Source organism: Oncorhynchus keta, chromosome 32, assembly GCF_023373465.1.
Source record: "Oncorhynchus keta strain PuntledgeMale-10-30-2019 chromosome 32, Oket_V2, whole genome shotgun sequence".
Taxonomy (NCBI): Eukaryota; Metazoa; Chordata; class Actinopteri; order Salmoniformes; family Salmonidae; genus Oncorhynchus; species Oncorhynchus keta.
In genome coordinates, this window is record NC_068452.1 from 28,598,313 (window position 1) to 28,620,511 (window position 22,199).

At 45.2% G+C, this 22,199-nt stretch overlaps 2 protein-coding genes across 4 annotated transcripts; one reads left to right on the forward strand and one right to left on the reverse strand.

Annotated features, from left to right (window-relative positions):
• Positions 1-8,201: 8,201 nt before the first annotated feature.
• LOC118383349 (SUN domain-containing protein 2-like) lies at positions 8,202-15,043 on the reverse strand. 3 transcript variants are annotated; one of them, XM_052491267.1, is made up of 16 exons: positions 14,392-14,747; positions 14,171-14,273; positions 13,955-14,073; positions 13,415-13,624; positions 13,172-13,249; positions 12,981-13,081; positions 12,822-12,875; positions 12,523-12,576; positions 12,280-12,353; positions 11,985-12,123; positions 11,725-11,847; positions 10,257-10,344; positions 9,425-9,540; positions 9,029-9,199; positions 8,766-8,855; positions 8,202-8,440 (listed from the first exon to the last, which is right to left on the reverse strand). In XM_052491267.1, the coding sequence occupies exons 2-16, from the start codon at positions 14,269-14,271 to the stop codon at positions 8,327-8,329; spliced, it is 1,632 nt and encodes a 543-aa protein (XP_052347227.1). In that variant the 5' UTR covers positions 14,272-14,273; positions 14,392-14,747; the 3' UTR covers positions 8,202-8,326. The 3 variants fall into 3 exon arrangements, with proteins under 3 accessions (XP_052347227.1, XP_052347228.1, XP_052347229.1); XM_052491268.1 differs by having other exon boundaries at positions 12,981-13,078; positions 14,392-14,746; XM_052491269.1 differs by lacking the exon at positions 11,725-11,847 and having other exon boundaries at positions 14,392-15,043.
• LOC118384613 (volume-regulated anion channel subunit LRRC8D-like) lies at positions 14,270-22,036 on the forward strand. Its single transcript, XM_052490272.1, has 5 exons — positions 14,270-14,288; positions 17,338-18,221; positions 18,330-18,580; positions 19,316-19,693; positions 19,823-22,036. The coding sequence occupies exons 1-5, from the start codon at positions 14,270-14,272 to the stop codon at positions 20,943-20,945; spliced, it is 2,655 nt and encodes an 884-aa protein (XP_052346232.1). The 3' UTR covers positions 20,946-22,036.
• Positions 22,037-22,199: the final 163 nt, after the last annotated feature.

Consider the following 22,199-nt stretch of genomic DNA (forward strand, 5'->3'; position numbering starts at 1 on the left):
ACCAATACTAACCTAAATGACAGAGTGAATATATTCCAAATATTCCAAGACATGCACCCTGTTTGCAACAAGGCACTAAAGTAATACTGCAAAAAAAATTGGCAAATACATTTACGTTTTGTCTAAATACAAATTCCTATGTTTGGGGCAACTACAACACAACACATTACTGAGTACCACTCTCCATAGTTTCAAGCATGGTGGTGGCTGCATCATGTTATGAGAATGCTTGTCATTGGCAAGGACTATTTTTTAGATAAAAAGAAACGGAATAGAGCTAAGTACAGGCAAAATCCTAGAGGGAAACTTGGTTCCGTCAAAATTCCAACAGACACAGGGAGACAAATTCACCTTTCAGCAGGACAATAACCTAAAACACAAGGCCAAATATACACCGGAGTTGCTTACCAAGACAACATTGAATGTTCCTGAGTGACTTAGTTACAGCTTTGACTTAAATCAACTTGAAAATCTATGGCAAGACTTGAAAATGGCTGTCTAGCAATGATCAACACGGAACTTGACAGAGCTTGAAGTATTTTAAATAGAATAATAGGCAAATATTGTACAATCCAGGTGTACAAAACTCGTACACTGTCACTCCATGACCTTAGTTATCTTTGTTTTCTTGATTATTTTGGTTAGGTCAGGGTGTGACGAGGGTGGTTGGTTGTGTTTTTGTCTTGTCTAGCGTTTTTAACTTGTCTAGGGGTTTTGTATATCTATGGGGTTTTAGTATGTCTAGGTGTATGTAGGTCTATGGTGGCCTGAATTGGTTCCCAATCCGAGACAGCTGTTTATCGTTGTCTCTGATTGGGGATCCTATTTAGGTTGCCATTTTAGTTTTGTGGGTTATTGTCTATGTGTAGTTGCATGTCAGCACTCGTGGTTATAGCGTAATGTTCGTTTTGTTTAAGTGTTCTTCGTTTATTAAAGAATGTATTCATCTCACGCTGCGCCATGGTCTCATCGGTATGACAATCGTGATATAGACTTACCCAGAAATACTCACAGCTGTAACTGCGGCAAAGGTGATTCTAACATGTATTGACTCAGGGGTTTGAATACTTATCTAATATATTTTGGTTTTTGTTTTCCATAATTTGCTTTGAAAAAGTTATAATTTTTCTTCCAATTTAAAATTAGACTGTGTAGATCGTTAACAAATGACAATTAAATAAATGTTAAGCCCACTTTGTAACACAACAAAATGTAAAAGAAAAAAAGCACTGTATCCCTGTATTCTAAACTCTGATGGAGTGGATCTCTGTGTATGACGGGACTGTTTTTGCCCGGTGACTCAGGTCTCTGCTCTCTACCCCGCATTGATGTTGAATCTGATATGTATGAATTGTAATACATTTCCTTCTAAGATAAAACCAACTCTGATGGAGGGAGAAGTCCATTTACTGACACTCATAGTCAAGTACGCTCAAACACACACACACACACACACACACACACACACACACACACACACACACACAGGGTGGACTTGTGAAGCCTCTGTCACACACACCACACCCAAAACACCAGTCTCTCTGCCTCACACACATGAGTAAGCAAACACAAACAAATAGCCAACACACCAAATAGAGTATTTTGTATTCAACTGACTTTGCAGGTTTGTATAGAGATACAATATCAACAGAAATATCCAGAATAGCAATAGTGCATTCAACTACTGTGCCCAATATGTAAGGATATGCAGGTAACTGCCAAAATAAAGGAAACACTTGAGTAAATGAGGGATACAAACTATAGCCTTCTGAGACCCAGCAATTCATGTTGTCCTCTAGTGGACATCAGTTCTTGGTCCTTATCTCTGAGGCTATACAAGCCACCCTATTAAGTCCTGTTGTCACTTTGAGAGGACATTCTGGGCTTATAAATTATATCACGTGTTGGGGTGTGACCTTGACAACTTTACCTTACTGGTTCTTTAAAAAAAAGGTTTTAGTCAAAATTAGCTTATTTTATGGAATTCATATTTGTGAGTTTGATATTAAAATTGTTTCTAGTAAGTGAATATCTCAGGAATAGTTGAGTTGTCAGGACTGTAATACTTTTGCACATTAAATAAGAGCTTATCAAGAAATGTCCTCTGTAGTGGACACCTGGATGGCACAACTATGTTTTTTATGTAACGATGATCGTTGTTGGAAGGATTGGACCATGGTGCCGCGTGGAAGGCATTCATGTTTATTAATGTGAACCAGCAACAAAACAATAAAGAGTAACAAAACGAACGTGCAGCTTTGTAGTGCAAAAAGGCTACAATACAAAAACAAGATCCCACACACAACAGGTGGAAAAAGGCTGCCTAAATATGATCCCCAGTCAATGATAAACATTTTACCTACCCATTGACTGTAATGTTCCTATTTATGTCCTAATGACAACTACAGAAGACAATTTAGCATTTACAATAAAAGATAAATAACAATATATATATTTTTTAAAGTTCTTGGTCATTTTTCCCCCCACTCCAAACACTTATGTCTCAGGAGGATATTGAAAGCAGGTGCTTCCACACAGGTGTGGTTCCTGAGTTATTTAAGTGATTAACATCCCATCATGCTTATCATGTATAAAAATGTTGCCCAGTTGCCCACTCGGGTGGTCTAAGGCACTACATCTCAGTGCTAGAGGCATCATTACAGACCCTGGTTTGATTCCAGGGTGTATCACAACCGTCCGTAATTGGGAGTCCCATAGGGTGGCGCACAATTGGCTCAGTGTCGTCCGGGTTAGGGTCTGGCCGAGGTAAGCTGTCATTGTAAACAAAAATGTGTTCTTAACTGACTTGCCTGGTTAAATAAAGGTTAAATAAAACAAAATGTTTGGGCTACAATGGCTAGAAGAAAAGATTTCAGTGACTTTAAAAGAGGGGTCTCAAAGGAGCATGGGGGTTTAATAAAGAGTGTGTGTGTGTGTGTGTGTGTGTGTGTGTGTTACCAGATCTCAATCCAATTGAACACTCATGAAAGATTCTGGAGCAGCGCCAGAGACAGCATTTTATACCACCAACAAAACACCAAATGATTGAATTTCTCATGAAAAAATGTTGTTGCATCCCTCCAATAGAGTTCCGGACACTTGTAGCATCTATGCCAAGGATAATTAAAGCTGTTCTGGCAGCTCATGGTGGCCCAACGACCTGTTAAGACACTTTATGTTGGTGTTTTACAATATCTTGGCAGTTATCTGCATATAAGGATAGAGGTGAAATAAACAACAATTTAGATGCACGTGCTTATCATATATGAGGCAGAATAATCTGCACAATCCTCTGTCTCTTACAGCTGCGATTCACACTCTCATGAGATTTTCTCTCTCGACTTGACACATCCCTTTCACATCCGCTCTGGTTCCCATCACTGCAAGGACGCACCCATCCAGTCCCAGCATTGGTTTTTCTAACCTCTCTAGGCCATCACAAATAGACATACACACTAAGAAACACACCGCTGTGTACAATAGCTACATTATATTGGCCATCTCCCTCCATGTAGTTACTGTAAGCATTCTAAAACTCCACCTGACACAGATACCACACACACACACCTGCAAAATGGAACAAATGGAAGTTCAATAACATCAAACAAATGGCAAATCCAATAACACAATCCCATGTTATTACTGCACAGGACAAGACAATGGACCAAGAAATACATTTCCTCCCACATTCATTTAGTGACTCTTCCACATAGTTAGAAGCCTACAGTTGCGGTGCTTGACACTCTGGGAGTCTTTGCCTAATCATCAATGACCCCTGGTGGATATGGAGCATCAATGCATCTTATTGTGCATCTTATCGTGTGTGTCAATACTATATATATATATATATACACTGTGTTCCGGAGTTCTAAATTGAGCAGCTGCTGAAAAATGAGCTCCTGTATATATTGAGATTTAAATGGTTTTTTAGAGTGAAGTACATCGAAAAAATCAAGAGAAAACTGCAAGACTCAATAGAAGACAAAACAAGGAACAAACCAAAAAAGACAGGCTTTTGAAAAATTAACTATTTTTCATAAAATTGTACAGTTATCTTAGCTAGCTGAATTGCTAGCAGAATTGTTTACTTGTTGCTAAGCAGTTGCTAGGGACTCTCCTGGAAGAAGCTAGCTAGCTTACAAAGAATAACAACAAAAAATATCTAGTTAACAGAAGAAAGGAAGACAAAATAAGGACAAAAGAAGGACAGAAGAAAAAGGAAAAGAAAGAGGACAACAAAGTGAAACAGTCAATACTTCTATTGCAACTTCGTATTTCGTCGTCCTAACATAGTCTACACTGCTATCTGCCCAGCAGCTAGCCAGCTAGCAAACGTCCACCGTCTACCGAATAGCAGCACTGTAGAAACTATTACACTCAACTGAACGACTTGATTAGTGTAGTGTTAGCTAGCTACATAGTTGTCTTTGCTGTCTTCGTATCCAAGATAATTGTGTAGTTTAGAGCGTGTAGTCTTAGAGTGATTATCTTAATTTACCGAGGTTAGCTAGCCAGCTATTTGTCGTCCTTAACATAGGAGACACTGCTAGCTAGCCAACAGCTAGCCAACGTCTACTGAATAGAACTTCCGCACTCAACAACCCGGTCGCATTCCGCTTCGCTCCACAGGTAGTATCACATTTTCATTTCATTTCATTACAGCACAACGGTTTGATTTGTTTGATCGTAGCTAGCTACATAGCTAGCTACATAGCCGTCTGTGTATCAAAGATAATTGTGTAGTCTAGAGCGATTTTCTAGGTTAGCTAGCCAGCTATTGTCGTTCTTTAACGCAACGTAACGTAATCAACACTGCTAGCTAGCCAGCTAGCCCCGAATAGCAGCACTGTAGAAACTATTACACTCAACGGAACGACTTGATTAGTGTAGTGTCAACAACGCAGCCACTGCGAGCTAGTCTACAAAGTCAACAACGCAGCCACTGCCAGCTAGCCTACTTCAGCAGTACTGTATCATTTTAATCATTTTAGTCAATAAGATTCTTGCTACGTAAGCTTAACTTTCTGAACATTCGAGACGTGTAGTCCACTTGTCATTCCAATCTCCTTGCATTAGCGTAGCCTCTTCTGTAGCCTGTCAACTATGTGTCTGTCTATCCCTGTTATCTCCTCTCTGCACAGACCATACAAACGCTCCACACCGCGTGGCCGCGGCCACCCTAATCTGGTGGTCCCAGCGCGCACGACCCACGTGGAGTTCCAGGTCTCCGGTAGCCTCTGGAACTGCCGATCTGCGGCCAACAAGGCAGAGTTCATCTCAGCCTATGCCTCCCTCCAGTCCCTCGACTTCTTGGCACTGACGGAAACATGGATCACCACAGATAACACTGCTACTCCTACTGCTCTCTCTTCGTCCGCCCACGTGTTCTCGCACACCCGAGAGCTTCTGGTCAGCGGGGTGGTGGCACCGGGATCCTCATCTCTCCCAAGTGGTCATTCTCTCTTTCTCCCCTTACCCATCTGTCTATTGCCTCCTTTGAATTTCATGCTGTCACAGTTACCAGCCCTTTCAAGCTTAACATCCTTATCATTTATCGCCCTCCAGGTCCCCTCGGAGAGTTCATCAATGAGCTTGATGTCTTGATAAGCTCCTTTCCTGAGGACGGCTCACCTCTCACAGTTCTGGGCGACTTTAACCTCCCCACGTCTACCTTTGACTCATTCCTCTCTGCCTCCTTCTTTCCACTCCTTTCCTCTTTTGACCTCACCCTCTCACCTTCCCCCTACTCACAAGGCAGGCAATACGCTCGACCTCATCTTTACTAGATGCTGTTCTTCCACTAACCTCATTGCAACTCCTCCAAGTCTCCGACCACTACCTTGTATCCTTTTCCCTCTCGCTCTCATCCAACACTTCCCACACTGCCCCTACTCGGATGGTATCGCGCCGTCCCAACCTTCGCTCTCTCTCCCCGCTACTCTCTCCTCTTCCATCCTATCATCTCTTCCCTCTGCTCAAACCTTCTCCAACTTATCTCCTGATTCTGCCTCCTCAACCCTCCTCTCCTCCCTTTCTGCATCCTTTGACTCTCTATGTCCCCTATCTTCCAGGCCGGCTCGGTCCTCCCCTCCCGCTCCGTGGCTCGACGACTCATTGCGAGCTCACAGAACAGGGCTCCGGGCAGCCGAGCGGAAATGGAGGAAAACTCGCCTCCCTGCGGACCTGGCATCCTTTCGCTCCCTCCTCTCTACATTTTCCTCCTCTGTCTCTGCTGCTAAAGCCACTTTCTACCACTCTAAATTCCAAGCATCTGCCTCTAACCCTAGGAAGCTCTTTGCCACCTTCTCCTCCCTCCTGAATCCTCCTCCCCCCCCCCCTCCTCCCTCTCTGGAGATGACTTTGTCAACCATTTTGAAAAGAAGGTCGATGACATCCGATCCTCGTTTGCTAAGTCAAACGACACCGCTGGTTCTGCTCACACTGCCCTACCCGGTGCTCTGACCTCTTTCTCCCCTCTCTCTCCAGATGAAATCTCGCGTCTTGTGACGGCCGGCCGCCCAACAACCTGCCCGCTCGACCCTATCCCCTCCTCTCTTCTCCAGACCATTTCCGGAGACCTTCTCCCTTACCTCACCTCGCTCATCAACTCATCCCTGACCGCTGGCTACGTCCCTTCCGTCTTCAAGAGAGCGAGAGTTGCACCCCTTCTGAAAAAACCTACACTCGATCCCTCCGATGTCAACAACTACAGACCAGTATCCCTTCTTTCTTTTCTCTCCAAAACTCTTGAACGTGCCGTCCTTGGCCAGCTCTCCCGCTGTCTCTCTCAGAATGATCCAAATCAGTCAGGTTTCAAGACTAGTCATTCAACTGAGACTGCTCTTCTCTGTATCACGGAGGCGCTCCGCACCGCTAAAGCTAACTCTCTCTCCTCTGCTCTCATCCTTCTAGACCTATCGGCTGCCTTCGATACTGTGAACCATCAGATCCTCCTCTCCACCCTCTCCGAGTTGGGCATCTCCGGCGCGGCCCACGCTTGGATTGCGTCCTACCTGACAGGTCGCTCCTACCAGGTGGCGTGGCGAGAATCTGTCTCCTCACCACGCGCTCTCACCACTGGTGTCCCCAGGGCTCTGTTCTAGGCCCTCTCCTATTCTCGCTATACACCAAGTCACTTGGCTCTGTCATAACCTCACATGGTCTCTCCTATCATTGCTATGCAGACAACACACAATTAATCTTCTCCTTTCCTCCTTCTGATGACCAGGTGGTGAATCGCATCTCTGCATGTCTGGCAGACATATCAGTGTGGATGACGGATCACCACCTCAAGCTGAACCTCGGCAAGACGGAGCTGCTCTTCCTCCCGGATCTCGCCATCACGGTTGACAACTCCATTGTGTCCTCCTCCCAGAGCGCTAAGAACCTTGGCGTGATCCTGGACAACACCCTGTCGTTCTCAACTAACATCAAGGCGGTGGCCCGTTCCTGTAGGTTCATGCTCTACAACATCCGCAGAGTACGACCCTGCCTCACACAGGAAGCGGCGCAGGTCCTAATCCAGGCACTTGTCATCTCCCGTCTGGATTACTGCAACTCGCTGTTGGCTGGGCTCCCTGCCTGTGCCATTAAACCCTACAACTCATCCAGAACGCCGCAGCCCGTCTGGTGTTCAACCTTCCCAAGTTCTCTCACGTCACCCCGCTCCTCCGCTCTCTCCACTGGCTTCCAGTTGAAGCTCGCATCCGCTACAAGACCATGGTGCTTGCCTACGGAGCTGTGAGGGGAACGGCACCTCAGTACCTCCAGGCTCTGATCAGGCCCTACACCCAAACAAGGGCACTGCGTTCATCCACCTCTGGCCTGCTCGCCTCCCTACCACTGAGGAAGTACAGTTCCCGCTCAGCCCAGTCAAAACTGTTCGCTGCTCTGGCCCCCAATGGTGGAACAAACTCCCTCACGACGCCAGGACAGCGGAGTCAATCACCACCTTCCGGAGACACCTGAAACCCCACCTCTTTAAGGAATACCTAGGATAGGATAAAGTAATCCTTCTCACCCCCCTTAAAAGATTTAGATGCACTATTGTAAAGTGGCTGTTCCACTGGATGTCATAAGGTGAATGCACCAATTTGTAAGTCGCTCTGGATAAGAGCGTCTGCTAAATGACTTAAATGTAAAATGTAAATGTATATATATATATGTGAGTTTGTACACATTAAATCACCCCAGAATCGACCAAAAAGAGATTTTATTTAGATTTACATATTTGCTAGAGGCAAAATATACGCTCCAGTATGGAAAATAAGATATTATTGGGTTGGATGACACACACACTGGGGTTGGGGTGGACAGCGGATCTGTCTCACGCAGAAGGCATCTTGCCGTGAACCCGGAAGCGATACACACATGTGTAGTCCTGGTGACCCCAGTTGCTGATGATACGGAGCTCCACATAACGATAGACACGGTTAGGGTTCTGAGAGAGAGAAGTCCACTGTTATAATAAAAGCGTCAAAATGATTATATCAGCCCGCCTGTTGCACAAACAATCACCCCAAAAGTTAAACTGCTTAGAGCCAAATGAAATTGAAATAATCTGTGTCAATGTCTGGAATCATGTTATCTGTATCTCTACCATGTGTATCCCCACAGGGCACAGATGTCAAGTCAATGTCTATTCCACTTTGGTTCAACATAATTTTATTGAAATGACGTTTAAACAATGTTGATTCAACCAGTGTGTGCCCAGTGGGTCTCTACCATGTGTATCTCTAATATGTCTTTGTTAGTGTCTGACTCACAGGCAGTTTAAATGTCTGGATAGGATCCCCAGCTTGGTTAAACATGAAAGTCCCGAGCAGGGTTCCCTCTTCACTGTCAGTAGTTATGCCCTACAGACAGACAGACAGACAGACAGACAGACAGACAGACAGACAGACAGACAGACAGACAGACAGACAGACAGACAGACAGACAGAGAGTTATTTAAAGGTACTCAGCATAACACTCCAAAAACATTCCTGTGTGGTTATGATCAAATATACAGGGGTCAGAGGTGACTCACGTAGACGGCAAAGTCCTTAGGAGCGCTGTCTATGTGTCCAGTGGGAGAGACGGCAGTGGAGATGTGCTCCATGGTAACGTGGGTGACGTGGACAGGGTGAGACAGAGCCACAGTCATGGTGCCCTGGGCCCCGTGGAAAGGCCAACACTTACCAGGCTGCACCAGCTGGCCCTTTGGAGAGGAGAGAAAGGGAAGAGTAGGGGGAAGCAAGACAGAGGCGTGTCAGGCTAACAGTGATCTTTAAAGTGCATTCAATCATGGTCACATTACATTACAGTTTACAAAGGAAGGAGAGAGACAGACGGAGGGTGAGAAAGTGTGAGTAGAGGAGTGAGGCAGGAGAGAGGAAGAGAGACAGACACACACGCAGAGAGAGAGAGAGAGAGAGGTACTTACCTGAATTACAGTCCGGGGGCTCTCTGATGGAGACCACAGGGGAATTCCCAGGAAACTCACTCGGGTCGAACCGGTCTTATATGTCTCAGAGCAACGACTGGTTACAATGCTGGCACCTACACACACACACAGACACACACGCAGTGAGCTCTGAGCATATTCAATAATATAGTCTATACCAGGGATCATGAACTAGATTCAGCCGTGGGCAGATTTTTTTGTGAGCGGATGAGCGAGGGGCTGGAACATAAAATAATTCCAAACAGATATAATATTTGACAAAAACATGATCACTTCAAACCTTGCTTACATTGGTATACGATCACGTGTCTCTATTATGCGTGGGAATACTTGGGAACAGATTTATTTTATGTCATTTGCACACACTGTATATAGACTTCCTTTTTATCTATTGTGTTATTGACTGTATGTGTCAGGATTGTTCCGGTTTTGGCCACTAGATGCCCCCATTGTGCTTTTTACCCTTTTCTCTTAGAATTACTTTTGATGTTGTGGATTTATATTTTTGCCTGAAGAGCTTTCCTTTTTACTTTATTAAACCAGTCTCAAGTACTGCTGTGTCTGCCTCATCTTCTGGGTTCTGCCGACTATTAGTGGCTCAGTTTGCTAAGAGACTGTTTCTCACACCGGAGACCCGAGTTTGTAACCCGGTCTTGACAGTACATACGCTTGTTTATTCCAGGTGTAACATGGGTTGCAAAAAAGTAAATTAAAACTTGTTCTCAACTAGCTTACCTGGTTAAATAAAGGTGAAATATATATATGTAGGTTTTTAAAATGTGCCCCCCCAGAAAAGCGATCAGTCACAAACCTTGGGACTCGAGTGCGAAGTTGGGCATTTTGTCAGCCAGTGGACGACTGCAGTCTTTCACCACCTGTTTCACATCCTGTCTCTCATCCTGACACACACAAGCATACATTTACACACAATTCTATCACATTTCATGTTCATTTTTCATAATACAAAATATCCCAAAAATTAAACATCTACAGTGCCTTGCAAAAGTATTCATCCCCTTGGCGTTTTTCCTATTTTGTTGCATTACAACCTGTAATTTAAATAGATTTTTATTTGGATTTCATGTCATGGACATACACCAAATAGTCCAAATTGGTGAAGTGAAATGAGAAAAAAAAAACTTATTTCAAAAAATAAAAAAAATGGAAAAGTGGTTTGTGCATATGTATTCACACCCTTTGCTATGAAGCCACTAAATATGATATGGTACAACCAATTACCTTCAGAAGTCACATAATTAGTTAAATAAAGTCCACCTGTGTGCAATCAAAGTGTCACATGATCCCAGTATATATACACCTGTTCCGAAAGGCCCCAAAGATAACCCTGAAGGAGCTGCAAAGCTCCACAGCAGAGATTGGAGAATCTGTCCATTGGCCAAATTTAAGCCGTACTCTTCACAGTGCTGGGCTTTACGGAAGAGTGGCCAGAAAAAAAGCCATTGCTTAAAGAAAAAAATAAGCAAACACGTTTGGTGTTCGCCAAAAGGCATGTGGGAGACTCCTCAAACTTATGGAAGTTTGATCAGATTAGACAAAAATGTAGCTTTTAGGCCATCAAGGAAAACTCTTATGTCTGGCGCAAACCCAACACCTCTCATCACCCCGAGAATATCATCCCCACAGTGAAGCATGCTGGTGGCAGCATCATGCTGTGTGGATGTGTTTAATCTGCAATGACTGGGAAACTGGTCAGAATTGAAGGAATGATGGATGGTGCAAAATACAGGGAAATTATTGAGGAAAACCTGTTTCAGTCTTCCAGAGATTTGAGACTGGGATGGAGATTCACCTTCCAGCAAGACAATGGCCCTAATTATACTGCTAAAGCAACACTTGAGTGGTTTAAGAGGAAACATTTAAATATCTTGGAATGGCCAAGTCAAAGCCCAGACCTCAATCCATTTGAGAATCTGTGGTATGACTTAAATATTGCTGTACACCAGCGGAACCCATCCAACTTGAAGGAGCCGGAGCAGTTTTGCCTTGAAGAATGAGCAAAAATCCCAGCGGGCTAGATGTGCCAAGCTTATAGAGACATACCCCAAGAGACTTGCAGTTGTAATTGCTGCTAAAGGTGGCTCTACAAAGTATTGACTTTGTCTGTTTCACAATAAATAAATATTTTGCTTCTTCAAAGTGGTAGGCAGGATGTGTAAATCAAATTATACAACCCCCCAAATCTATTTTAATTCCAGGTTGTAAGGCAACAAAATAGGAAAATTGCCAAGGGAGGTGAATACTTTCGGAAGCCACTGTACCTGGGACAATCTATCTCTGAGCCATTTGCCCATGGCCTCTATGAACTCAGGGGTCAGGTGTGTGTTGGTTGGTGTCAGAGTGGGAGGAGGCTGGTTCTTTATAGAGGTCACCTGATGCTGCAGCTACAGAAACAGAGAGATCACATATATTATGAAATAAAGTGTGTGTGTGTGTGTGTGTGTGTGTGTGTGTGTGTGTGTGTGTGTGTGTGTGTGTGTGTGTGTGTGTGTGTGTGTGTGTGTGTGTGTGTGTGTGTTACCGTGTCGCTGATGTCCTCCAGGGCCCTAACTCTTCCTCTAGTAAAGAGTAGGTGTTCTTGTAGATCAGCCACCTGCTTGCTGAACTCTGTAGCTTCCTGATCCAGGCGACGATCAAAGCTCACACTCTCAAAGTCCACACTAGAGACAATACAATACAACTTTATTTTCCATTTTGGGAGAGGTTTGTCTTGTAGAATAGAAAACAACATACCTTTCAGGAGTAGGAGCTAGGGGTTAGGGGCTAGGAGCTAGGGGCAAGGCACTGAGCTTGTTTCAGGACTGGCACACACTCACCTGTCCACCCTCACTCTCATGTCGTCAAACTCGGTCTTCACACCCCTCAGGTCCTTACTCATTCTTTGTAACATCTATAGGGGAAGACAAACTCAATTCAATTCAATTCAATTGTCTTCATTCCTTCCTGAGAGGCAATTATTGACACCTAAATTAAAGAATATTGGACGAAACACAACATTGGGCAGTGTTTTTAAACTTTGAAGGTATGTCTATTTAACGGGTTAGATTGACGTGTCTCACCTCGGAAATGTCCTGTTGCTGGTTTTCTTGCTGTTTCATCATTTCAATCTCTCCCTGCAACACACACACACACATGCAACATGTCCATCATGATTGAGGTCAATTCCATTTAAATTCTAGTCAATTGAGAAAGTGAACCAAACTCCAATTTAAATTAAAAATGTTCAGAATTGAAAAGCATAAGAGACTAGGAATTGGAATTTTAGTGTACTTCCCTGAAATGATGGAATTAAAATAGAATTGACCCCAACCTATTTTCGGTACCTATTCCCCCCTCTCTCACTTTCTCTCTCTCTCACCAGTATAGTATCCATTTGCATTTCGAAAGCTGAATTCATGATAGGAGTTCCATGCTGTAGAAAGAGATTCAACAAGTCCTTATTGGACAATCAGGCTCGTAACTTCAATGCATACATTGATTGGGTGAAGTATTAGACAGATGAAAAACAGGTCCTTACCCTAGTCTTTTGAGTCAGATCAGGTCGAGGGTCAGGTTGAGTCGGTCGGGTCATCAGATTAAGGTTCATGGTGGGGAATGCAGTCGAAAACAGGAATACTGCTGGGAAGACATTGTAGTACTAGTTACACAGAGGACATCTAGTTGAGTAGGAGGACATTTAGATGTGTAAACATGTGATGTAGCACTCACCGAAGGTCAGAAGAAAGGGGAGGAGGAAGAGCAGGATGGCAAACCAGAAAGGCAACCAGGAAGGCAACCATGAACGGGCTACAGGGGGAAACACATTGGGCAAAAGCTAATACTAATGCTAACAAACAAGGCACAAGCAGAGAGAAAAGCTAACGCTCAGCTAATGCTAACAAACTATCAGTATAGAGACCAGCTGTCTCTAATGTTGTCTCTCGTACACAAACACATACACATTGCACTCACTGAAAATAGCATCGGTCCTTGTGCCAATTCCACTAGAGAAGCTCCTGCTGGAGCATGTCCTAGGCCTTTGTGGCTCTTCAGAGCAGTAGCCAGAGCTGTAGCTCATGCTTGAGAAGCTCAGGCTGGGCTCCAGGGCCACACTGGGGGCCACACTAGAAGGAGACAGGAAGGTCTGCCTTCTCTGGGTGACCCTCAATGTCGGAGCCAAATCTGACATAGGGAGGGAGAGGGGAGAGGCAGAGAGAGGGAGATAAGGGAGGTTGAGTATTTTAGACATATACAGTATATTGTGTATACATATCCAATTATTTCAGACTGACACAAATGTCTAATCCAAGCAATGGGGTTAGAGGGTAGGCCTGATCACAGATCTGTTTATGTTGTCTTGCCAACTCCAATTGCCATGGCGTGACAATGACCACAGGAGTTGGAAGGACAGAACAAACAGATCTCAGACCAGGCGACTAGTCGACACAAGGGGCTAAGAGGTTGGCAACGTGAACACCAACTAGCTAAGACAGGAAGTAATGTCTGCAGTACCAATGTCATCAGCATTGATGTTTCGCTCATTGGTGAAGTTGGTGGCACTGACAGTGCTGCTGGCCTGACTGGATCGGGAAGAATCCTTATGTCCCCCAGTTCTCTTCTTATTGAAAACCCTGAGAGGGACACACACAGTTTTAACACTGTTCTAACACTACCGTTCAATACAAAAAAGATCACACGCAAGATGAACTCATACACATAATCAATCACCTGACGGGGCTCTCCCTGTAGGAGATGCAGGAGGAAGACACATCATCGGAGGATTGGTTATAGTACCCTCCGGTTACTAGCCTCGCGCTTCTCCTAGGCATGACTGAGAGGGGGGCAAGTGAGATTTATTTATTGATTTCAAATTAGCCTACTTTTAAACAAATAGGCCTATTGACTAAAACCAGGCAGTTTATCACAGATATAAATAGCCTTCTACTTACCGGAGTCTTGCAATCATAGGCTACAGTAATTGTCGCAGTCTGTAAAATCAGATGTTGCAAGAGCAAGTGAATCTTTGCATATGAGTCACTGTGTTGAAGACGGCAATTACAACGTTATTTACATTGTTGCGTAGAAGGAGCCCAGGACACGTCATAATCGGCTCGCTGCGCGCTCTGGCCTACTTGATTGACTGGCAGTGCGATCACTACCCTAAACCTCAACCCTAACCTTAACCCATACCCTAACCTTAACCCATAACCTAACCCTTACCCTTACCCTTACCCTTTCACATGTCAACTTCAATGGTGTATGTCCCAAGGATCCCTGATAGCGCTGACCCTTGATTGACAGCGGTCCTCCCGCTCATTCGTCTCCATATGTCCATTGATTGTTCGAAAAAGTAATACGTTTATTTTATTTATTTATTAGGTTTATTTAAAAAGGACCATGCACTATTAATACTAATCTCACAAGAAATGTGATGCATTGTCATTTGAATTATATTTAGCTCAGCTAAACAGCTCATTAAGGCTTCATCTCCCCGGCCCGGGCAGCTGAACAATAGCCTTCATCTCTTCGGTTTATTTGAGTCTCATTATACAAATTGTAAGCCTATAAAGCTACTGTAATAGGAAACATGTGCCAGCCAGGGTGAAATAAATAAGCACAAAAGACACTGTATATTTTTTGTAGTAAATTATTATTTAATATGTTGTTTGTTTGTAATAATACTTTTTGGAGGGGAGTAGGACTAGGCTACAGACAGAGCCTTCTATTGCAATAAAAGGCTTTGGCTACGGACTGGGCTGAAATTAATTAGATTTCTTCTCAACACCTCACTTCGTCATGACAACCGTTAAAGAGCCAAAACCCCGTGTTTGTCACCACTGCTGCGGCGCTCCACTCTCAGCACCAGTCACCGCCCGCAACAGAAAAAGTTTTTTATGAAGTTTCATTCTTGAGAGAACCGGAACGCACCGGACTAGTCACCCCAGAGCGATGCACCGCGCAATTCACTGTTGTTTTTCTAGACACCGTTTGAGCAGCATACAGACAAGAACACGTTTTTGTGAAAGAAAAACCTGTCTGACAAACGTGCTGTGGTTGCAGGTAAGTTTTACTATTTTTGCATTGTGTTATTTAACAACTCTTGAGAATAATTAAGGCATCTGATTTAGTAACTGATTAACTTTAAATGCAAATCTTAGCCTGAATATTGGCTACTGAAATATTGCATTCCAATGTCAAACTCACATAAATGTGTAACACAATGCGAATGACACTTCCAATATTCTGTAGGACACTCTTCCTCGAGCGTACCCTGCCTGTCATAACCAGGGCACACTGGTATACTGACTAGACTACTGCCTAATATATGGCCCTGCCTGTCATAACCAGGGCACACTGGTATACTGACTAGACTACTGCCTAATATATGGCCCTGCCTGTCATAACGAGGGCACACTGGTATACTGACTAGACTATTGCCTAATATATGGCCCTGCCTGTCATAACCAGGGCACACTGGTATACTGACTAGACTACTGCCTAATATATGGCCCTGCCTGTCATAACCAGGGCACACTGGTATACTGACTAGACTACTGCCTAATATATGGCCCTGCCTGTCATAACCAGGGCACACTGGTATACTGACTAGACTACTGCCTTATATATGGCCCTGCCTGTCATAACCAGGGCACACTGGTATACTGACTAGACTACTGCCTTATATATGACCCTGCCTGTCATAACCAGGGCACACTGGTATACTGACTAGACTACTGCCTTATATATGGCCCTGCCTGTCATAACCAGGGCACACTGGTATACTGACTAGACTAATGCCTTATATATGGCCCTGCCTGTCATAACCAGGGCACACTGGTATACTGACTAGACTACTGCCTAATATATGGCCCTGCCTGTCATAACCAGGGCACACTGGTATACTGACTAGACTACTGCCTAATATATGGCCCTGCCTGTCATAACCAGGGCACACTGGTATACTGACTAGACTACTGCCTTATATATGGCCCTGCCTGTCATAACCAGGGCACACTGGTATACTGACTAGACTACTGCCTAATATATGGCCCTGCCTGTCATAACCAGGGCACACTGGTATACTGACTAGACTACTGCCTAATATATGGCCCTGCCTGTCATAACCAGGGCACACTGGTATACTGACTAGACTAATGCCTAATATATGGCCCTGCCTGTCATAACCAGGGCACACTGGTATACTGACTAGACTACTGCCTAATATATGGCCCTGCCTGTCATAACCAGGGCACACTGGTATACTGACTAGACTACTGCCTAATATATGGCCCTGCCTGTCATAACCAGGGCACACTGGTATACTGACTAGACTACTGCCTAATATATGGCCGTGTGTGTCAGGGGGATGAAGAAGACAACCAGGAACCAGAAACGTCCTCTCATTCAGTTAAATCTACAGTCAACGACATGTCACATATTACCCTATTACCTTAAACTATATTAAACAAGTGGTTTTGAATCATATTATCTTTCAGCGGGGTAGGGTAACCACTTTTAACTTTGTTCAACAACGCTCTCTGTAACAGTTCTAAACCACAAGACTTGTTGTTTGGGGAAAAACGTAATGGACTGAATTGGAGGCCAGTCTTGTAAATAGTCTGTCTTCTATAAAGTGCACTTTTTCATCTCACTTCCTTTTCAGATTATCTTGTCTCTGTCCCAACAGTCAAATCTCCTACACCCGTGTTTTTTAAATGTTGGGTCTGGTCCCACTGGAGGGCTGCAACTGATTCCTTTCAGGTCTGGATCCTGGCACAATAAGCATTGGAGTTAGTGATAGCAGAATCACTATTCCACCATTTTGTTAGTCAGTTCTTTACCCAGCATAAGCCATGTTCAGCCTGTCAGAGCTGGCCTCTCTGAGTGAGCGTCAGGGCAGCTCCAAGCTGCTGAAGCCCTGGTGGGAGGTCTTCATGGAGTACCTGGTGGTGCTGATGCTCATGGTATCTGTGTTGTCAGGCACCCTGTTGCTATCTCGAGACAGGGTGGTGTGTCTCCCCTGGACCTCACTACCACCCCTACTAACCAGAACACCTCCTCCAGCAGTGGTGCCGTACCTCAACCCCACCCCCCTAACAGGCCCCCCACCAAACCTTCCCCCCTACCAGCCAGCCCTTGGACCCCTGCTAGGGGCAGACGCACCCACCTGGACTACCAGCAGTATGTCTACATTAGCCAGGTGTGCTACCACGAGGCCCTGCCCTGGTACTCCCGCTTCTTCCCCTATGTGGCTCTACTCCAGTCCCTGGTGCTATTGGCCAGTGGATGCTTCTGGTTCCACTTCCCTCTCACCTCCGCCCGCATAGAGCACTTCCTGACCATCCTGGCCAAGTGCTGTGAGTCTCCCTGGACCTCCCGCGCCCTGTCCCATGCCGCCCGCCAGGAGGAGGGAGGGGAAGAGACAGGCCCCCAGGATCTCCAAACGCCTCCTCCTACTCTCCTGTCTTCACCCCCTGTACCCCGCAACCGCCAGTCCAGCCTGGACTCGGGCACAGACAGCCCCCTGCTGGTGAGATCGGATAGTGCGTCCACTGCCGCCCCTCCCTCGCCCTGCCCCTCCACTCTCTCCCGGACCTCCTCCCTGTCCACCATGTCTCTGTCCCGGGCCCATGTCCCGGCTTCTAAATCCCCTGTGGTGCTGGATGGTTCACGGCAGGTTGCCAGTTTGGACCGGAGTGACGGGGAGCAGGCCAGGGCACTGTTCGAGAGGGTGCGCCGCTTCCGCTCCCACTGTGAGAACTCTGAAGTCATCTACAAGGTCAGGGGTCATTTACTGAATGTGTCTGAACTCTTTTTTTGATGTTTCTGTTTACCATAACACACTTTCACATTCACTATCCCTGTTTTCTCCTCTCTCCTGCTGTAGGTGTACTTGGCCCAGACGGTGTTCAAGGTGCTGCTGGTGGTGCTGATAGTGGGCTACACCACCCCTCTGATGAGCTCCATCTCATTCACCCACACCTGCCTACCCCAGGCCCACGCCCTGACTGGCTACAGTGCCTTTGAGTGTACCCATGCCCTGGCCTCTGTCCTCCACAAGTTGCTGCTGGCCTACGTCAGCCTGGTGGGGCTCTTTGGCCTGCTGAGCATCTACACCTTCAGCTGGATCCTCCACAGGTCTGGATTGCAGATTAGTGGCAAAATGTTTATGAGTGTTGTGACTGTAATTTGCATTTTATTTTCCCATCTATTTTAATTTGCTTTGCTCTGCAGCCAGTGGTATAATGTACTTAATCAAAAATACTTTAAAGTACTACTTAAGTAGTTTACTTTAATTTACTATTTATATTTTTTATTTACTTTTACTTTTACTTCTCTTCATTCTTACGGATAATAATGTACTTTTACCATGACACCCAAAAGTACTTGTTACATACGAATGCATAGCATGATAGGAAAACAGTCCAATTCATGCAATTCTCAAAAGAACATCCCTGATCATCCGTACTGCACCTGGTCTGGCGGACCCTCTAAACCCAAAATGCTTCATTAGTAAATGAAGTCTGAGTGTTGGACTGTGCCCCTGGCTATCCGTAAATGAAAAAAAACTAGAAAATCATGCTGTGTGGTTTGCTTAATATAAAGACTGTGAAATTATACGCATATACTTTTACTATTGATACTTAAGTATATTTAAAACCAAATACTTTTAGACTTTTACTTAAGTAGTATTTTGCTGGGTGACTTTCACTTTTACTTGATTCATTTTCTATTAAGGTATTTTCTATTAAGGTACTTTTACTCGAGTATGGCAATTTGGTACTTTTTCCACTACTGTCTGCAGCATATTATACTCTTAGTACTTTTGTTGTTAACTATACAGTGCTCTGTTTGTGGTTGCGCACCCCTCAGCTCCCTGCGTCAATACTCCTTTAACAAACTGAGGGAGCTGGGCTCCATGAGGGATGTCCCTGACTTATGTAATGACCTGGCCTTCCTGTTACACATGGCTGACCAGTACGACCCCCTACTGGCCCAGCGCCTTTCCGTCTTCCTGTCACCTGTCAGCGAGACACGCCTGCTGGAGGAGAGCCTGGAGAGGCGCTGGGGTGCCGAGAGGCTGCGCTCCATGACCACGGTCGACCCAGAGGGACGGCCCCTGCTGCAGCTGGTGGCCCTGCCGCGCCTGCCCCCCGCCCTCTTCACCCTCAGCCAGCTAGTGGTGCTCAAGCTGGAGCTCATCTCAGACGCCAAGCTCCCCGCACAGGTGGCCAACATGACCTCACTCAGGTGAGCCATATAGCCAACAATGAAGCCACCAAATATTAAAATAATCTACATGCAATATACACTTATAGAAATGTTTGGCTTGGTGTGTTCTAGACAAAGGGGCTTCAACTGTTTTATATGTCACAACAGGGAGCTTCATTTGTACCACTGTACTGCAGCCATGCAGCCTGGTGCCCTGGTGGTTCTGCAGGAGCGTCTGGAGGCCCTGCACCTCACCTTCACCCAGGCTGCAGAGATCCCTGGCTGGGTCTACTCTCTCCGCGGCCTGCAGGAGTTGCACCTTTCTGGCCGGCTGGGCTGTGAGGGCGGGGTGGGTCGTGGCTGGGCCCTGGGAAGCCTCAGGCAGCTCCGTCACCTCCGGGTGCTGGTCCTGAGGGGCATGCTGCAGCGTGTGCCCGGGGAGCTGGGGGAGTTGGCAGGGAGCCTGGTGAGGCTGGAGATCCACAACGAGGGCTCCAGGCTGCTGGTGCTGACAGGCCTGCGGCGTGTGGCCGGCCTAACCGAGTTGCAGCTGCAGGACTGCCACCTGGAGCGCCTGCCCTCTGCCCTGCTGGCCCTCACCAGCCTGCGCACCCTGGACCTGCAGCACAACAGCCTGCGCACCCTGGAGGAGCTTCTAGGGCTGGCACACCTCCGCCGCCTCTCCTGTCTCAGGCTGGCCCATAACCGTGTTCTGGCCCTACCGGCTAGTGTTGGTGTACTGCGTGCTCTGGAGCTCCTGGACCTGGGGTACAACCAGCTCCAGAGCCTTCCCCCAGCCCTCTTCACCCTCCACCACATACGTCGCCTCCTACTGGCTGGCAACCTGCTGGACGAGCTGCCAGCAGAGGTAGGGGCGCTGACATTTCTCACCGAGCTGGACCTGAGTGGGAACAGGCTGGAGAGTCTGCCTCCAGAGCTCTTCAGTCGCTGTTTGGAGCTGCGGAGCCTGAATGTATCCCACAACTCCTTGGGTTCCCTGCCTCCAGGGCTAAGCAACCTGAGTCACCTGTCCCGCCTGGACCTGCGCAGCAACAGTCTAGAAGAGCTGCCCATGGAGCTGGGCTGCTGTTCAGGACTGCATGGAGAAGGTCTGCTGGTGGAGGACTGGCTGCTCCATGCACTGCCACGACATGTGAAGGAGTTCCTAACCCAGCCGGGCTCTCATACCGGCAAATCCTTAGAATCACACTCCCGTCCAGACTCAGATAGCTTCCCCTACTTCTCGGCTACCCAGTGGAGTTTCTCCTCCGCTCTGGAATCACGGATATAGAACTGGAGATGAATATTGTCTAACCATTCATAGAATACATTCAACATCTTGTAGTGTTTGTATTGATTTGGACAATTCATATATTTTTTAATGCTTATTTTATTTCTGACATTTTATTTTTTACCACCTATTTTTCTTATTGACCACTCTTTTCTATGTTTATCACTTGTTGAGTTTGTGGGGTACATCACTGCAGCGCTGACACATCCACAATCTTCCTAGACAAAAAGTGATTTTACATGAAAGTTCATAGACTTTGCTGCAGTAAAATGTTTGATACCTTATGTCCCTGTACAGTTTATATAACATCCATATATGTAACCCTTTGGAAAAACGGATTAGTCTCTGCTTCCACTTTAGGAGTCCTCTATTCATTTAATTTCAAAGTAAAAACAGTATTTTGAAGGAGTCTGCATAAGACTGGATGAATGCATGTCCTGCTACACTGGATTAGACATAGACATGACACTATTGTTATTATCTCCACTGCGGAGCTCAGGGATCCCTCCACAGGCTTACTGAAACTCTGGGCTTTCTGGGACTTGTTTGTCTGAGGAGGACAATACCCTGAGCTTCAATGAGTTTATGGAGTTTAAAGGCCTAAACTGTACATGTGGAAAGACAGAAATTGGACAGACTGAAAGGACTTAAACGACCAATAAGATTAACATTAACATTTATTCCTACTTGTTTTGCACATATTTAATCTTCAAAAAACTCAAATTAATCTTACTAGCATTGGGTGCAACCTTTTGTGAAGCTAATACTGACGTGAAACTAATACAATAGTGTGCTTGTTCAGAACATTAGCACTTTATTGTGACTATCGAAATGATGAAAAGTTGTCCACTTTCTTTTGTACGACTAATAATATTAATTACAGTACATGCATGCCCTTATTGGTGCTGATTTGGACTATGTTATCATATAACACCTACAACGTAATACAAAACATTACATTCCAATGAATCGTTGCGGGACAAATACATTTTATTGAATAAATGAAGTGTGTGTGTTCTACTGTACACAAGACCCTAAATGGTCAAATTTATTGACTGAATTCATGTAATAAACTATGAAAGTCCCGCTTACTTCCTGGATCATGTTCCATAATATTTTTGAATGAGATTCAACATATCATAATATAAATAAAAACGCGATCATTTATGATATATGTAAAATTATATTTGTTTTCATGGTTTAATTTACTTCTGCTCAATACGTTTTTATAAGGTATTAGATTACAAAATAGAA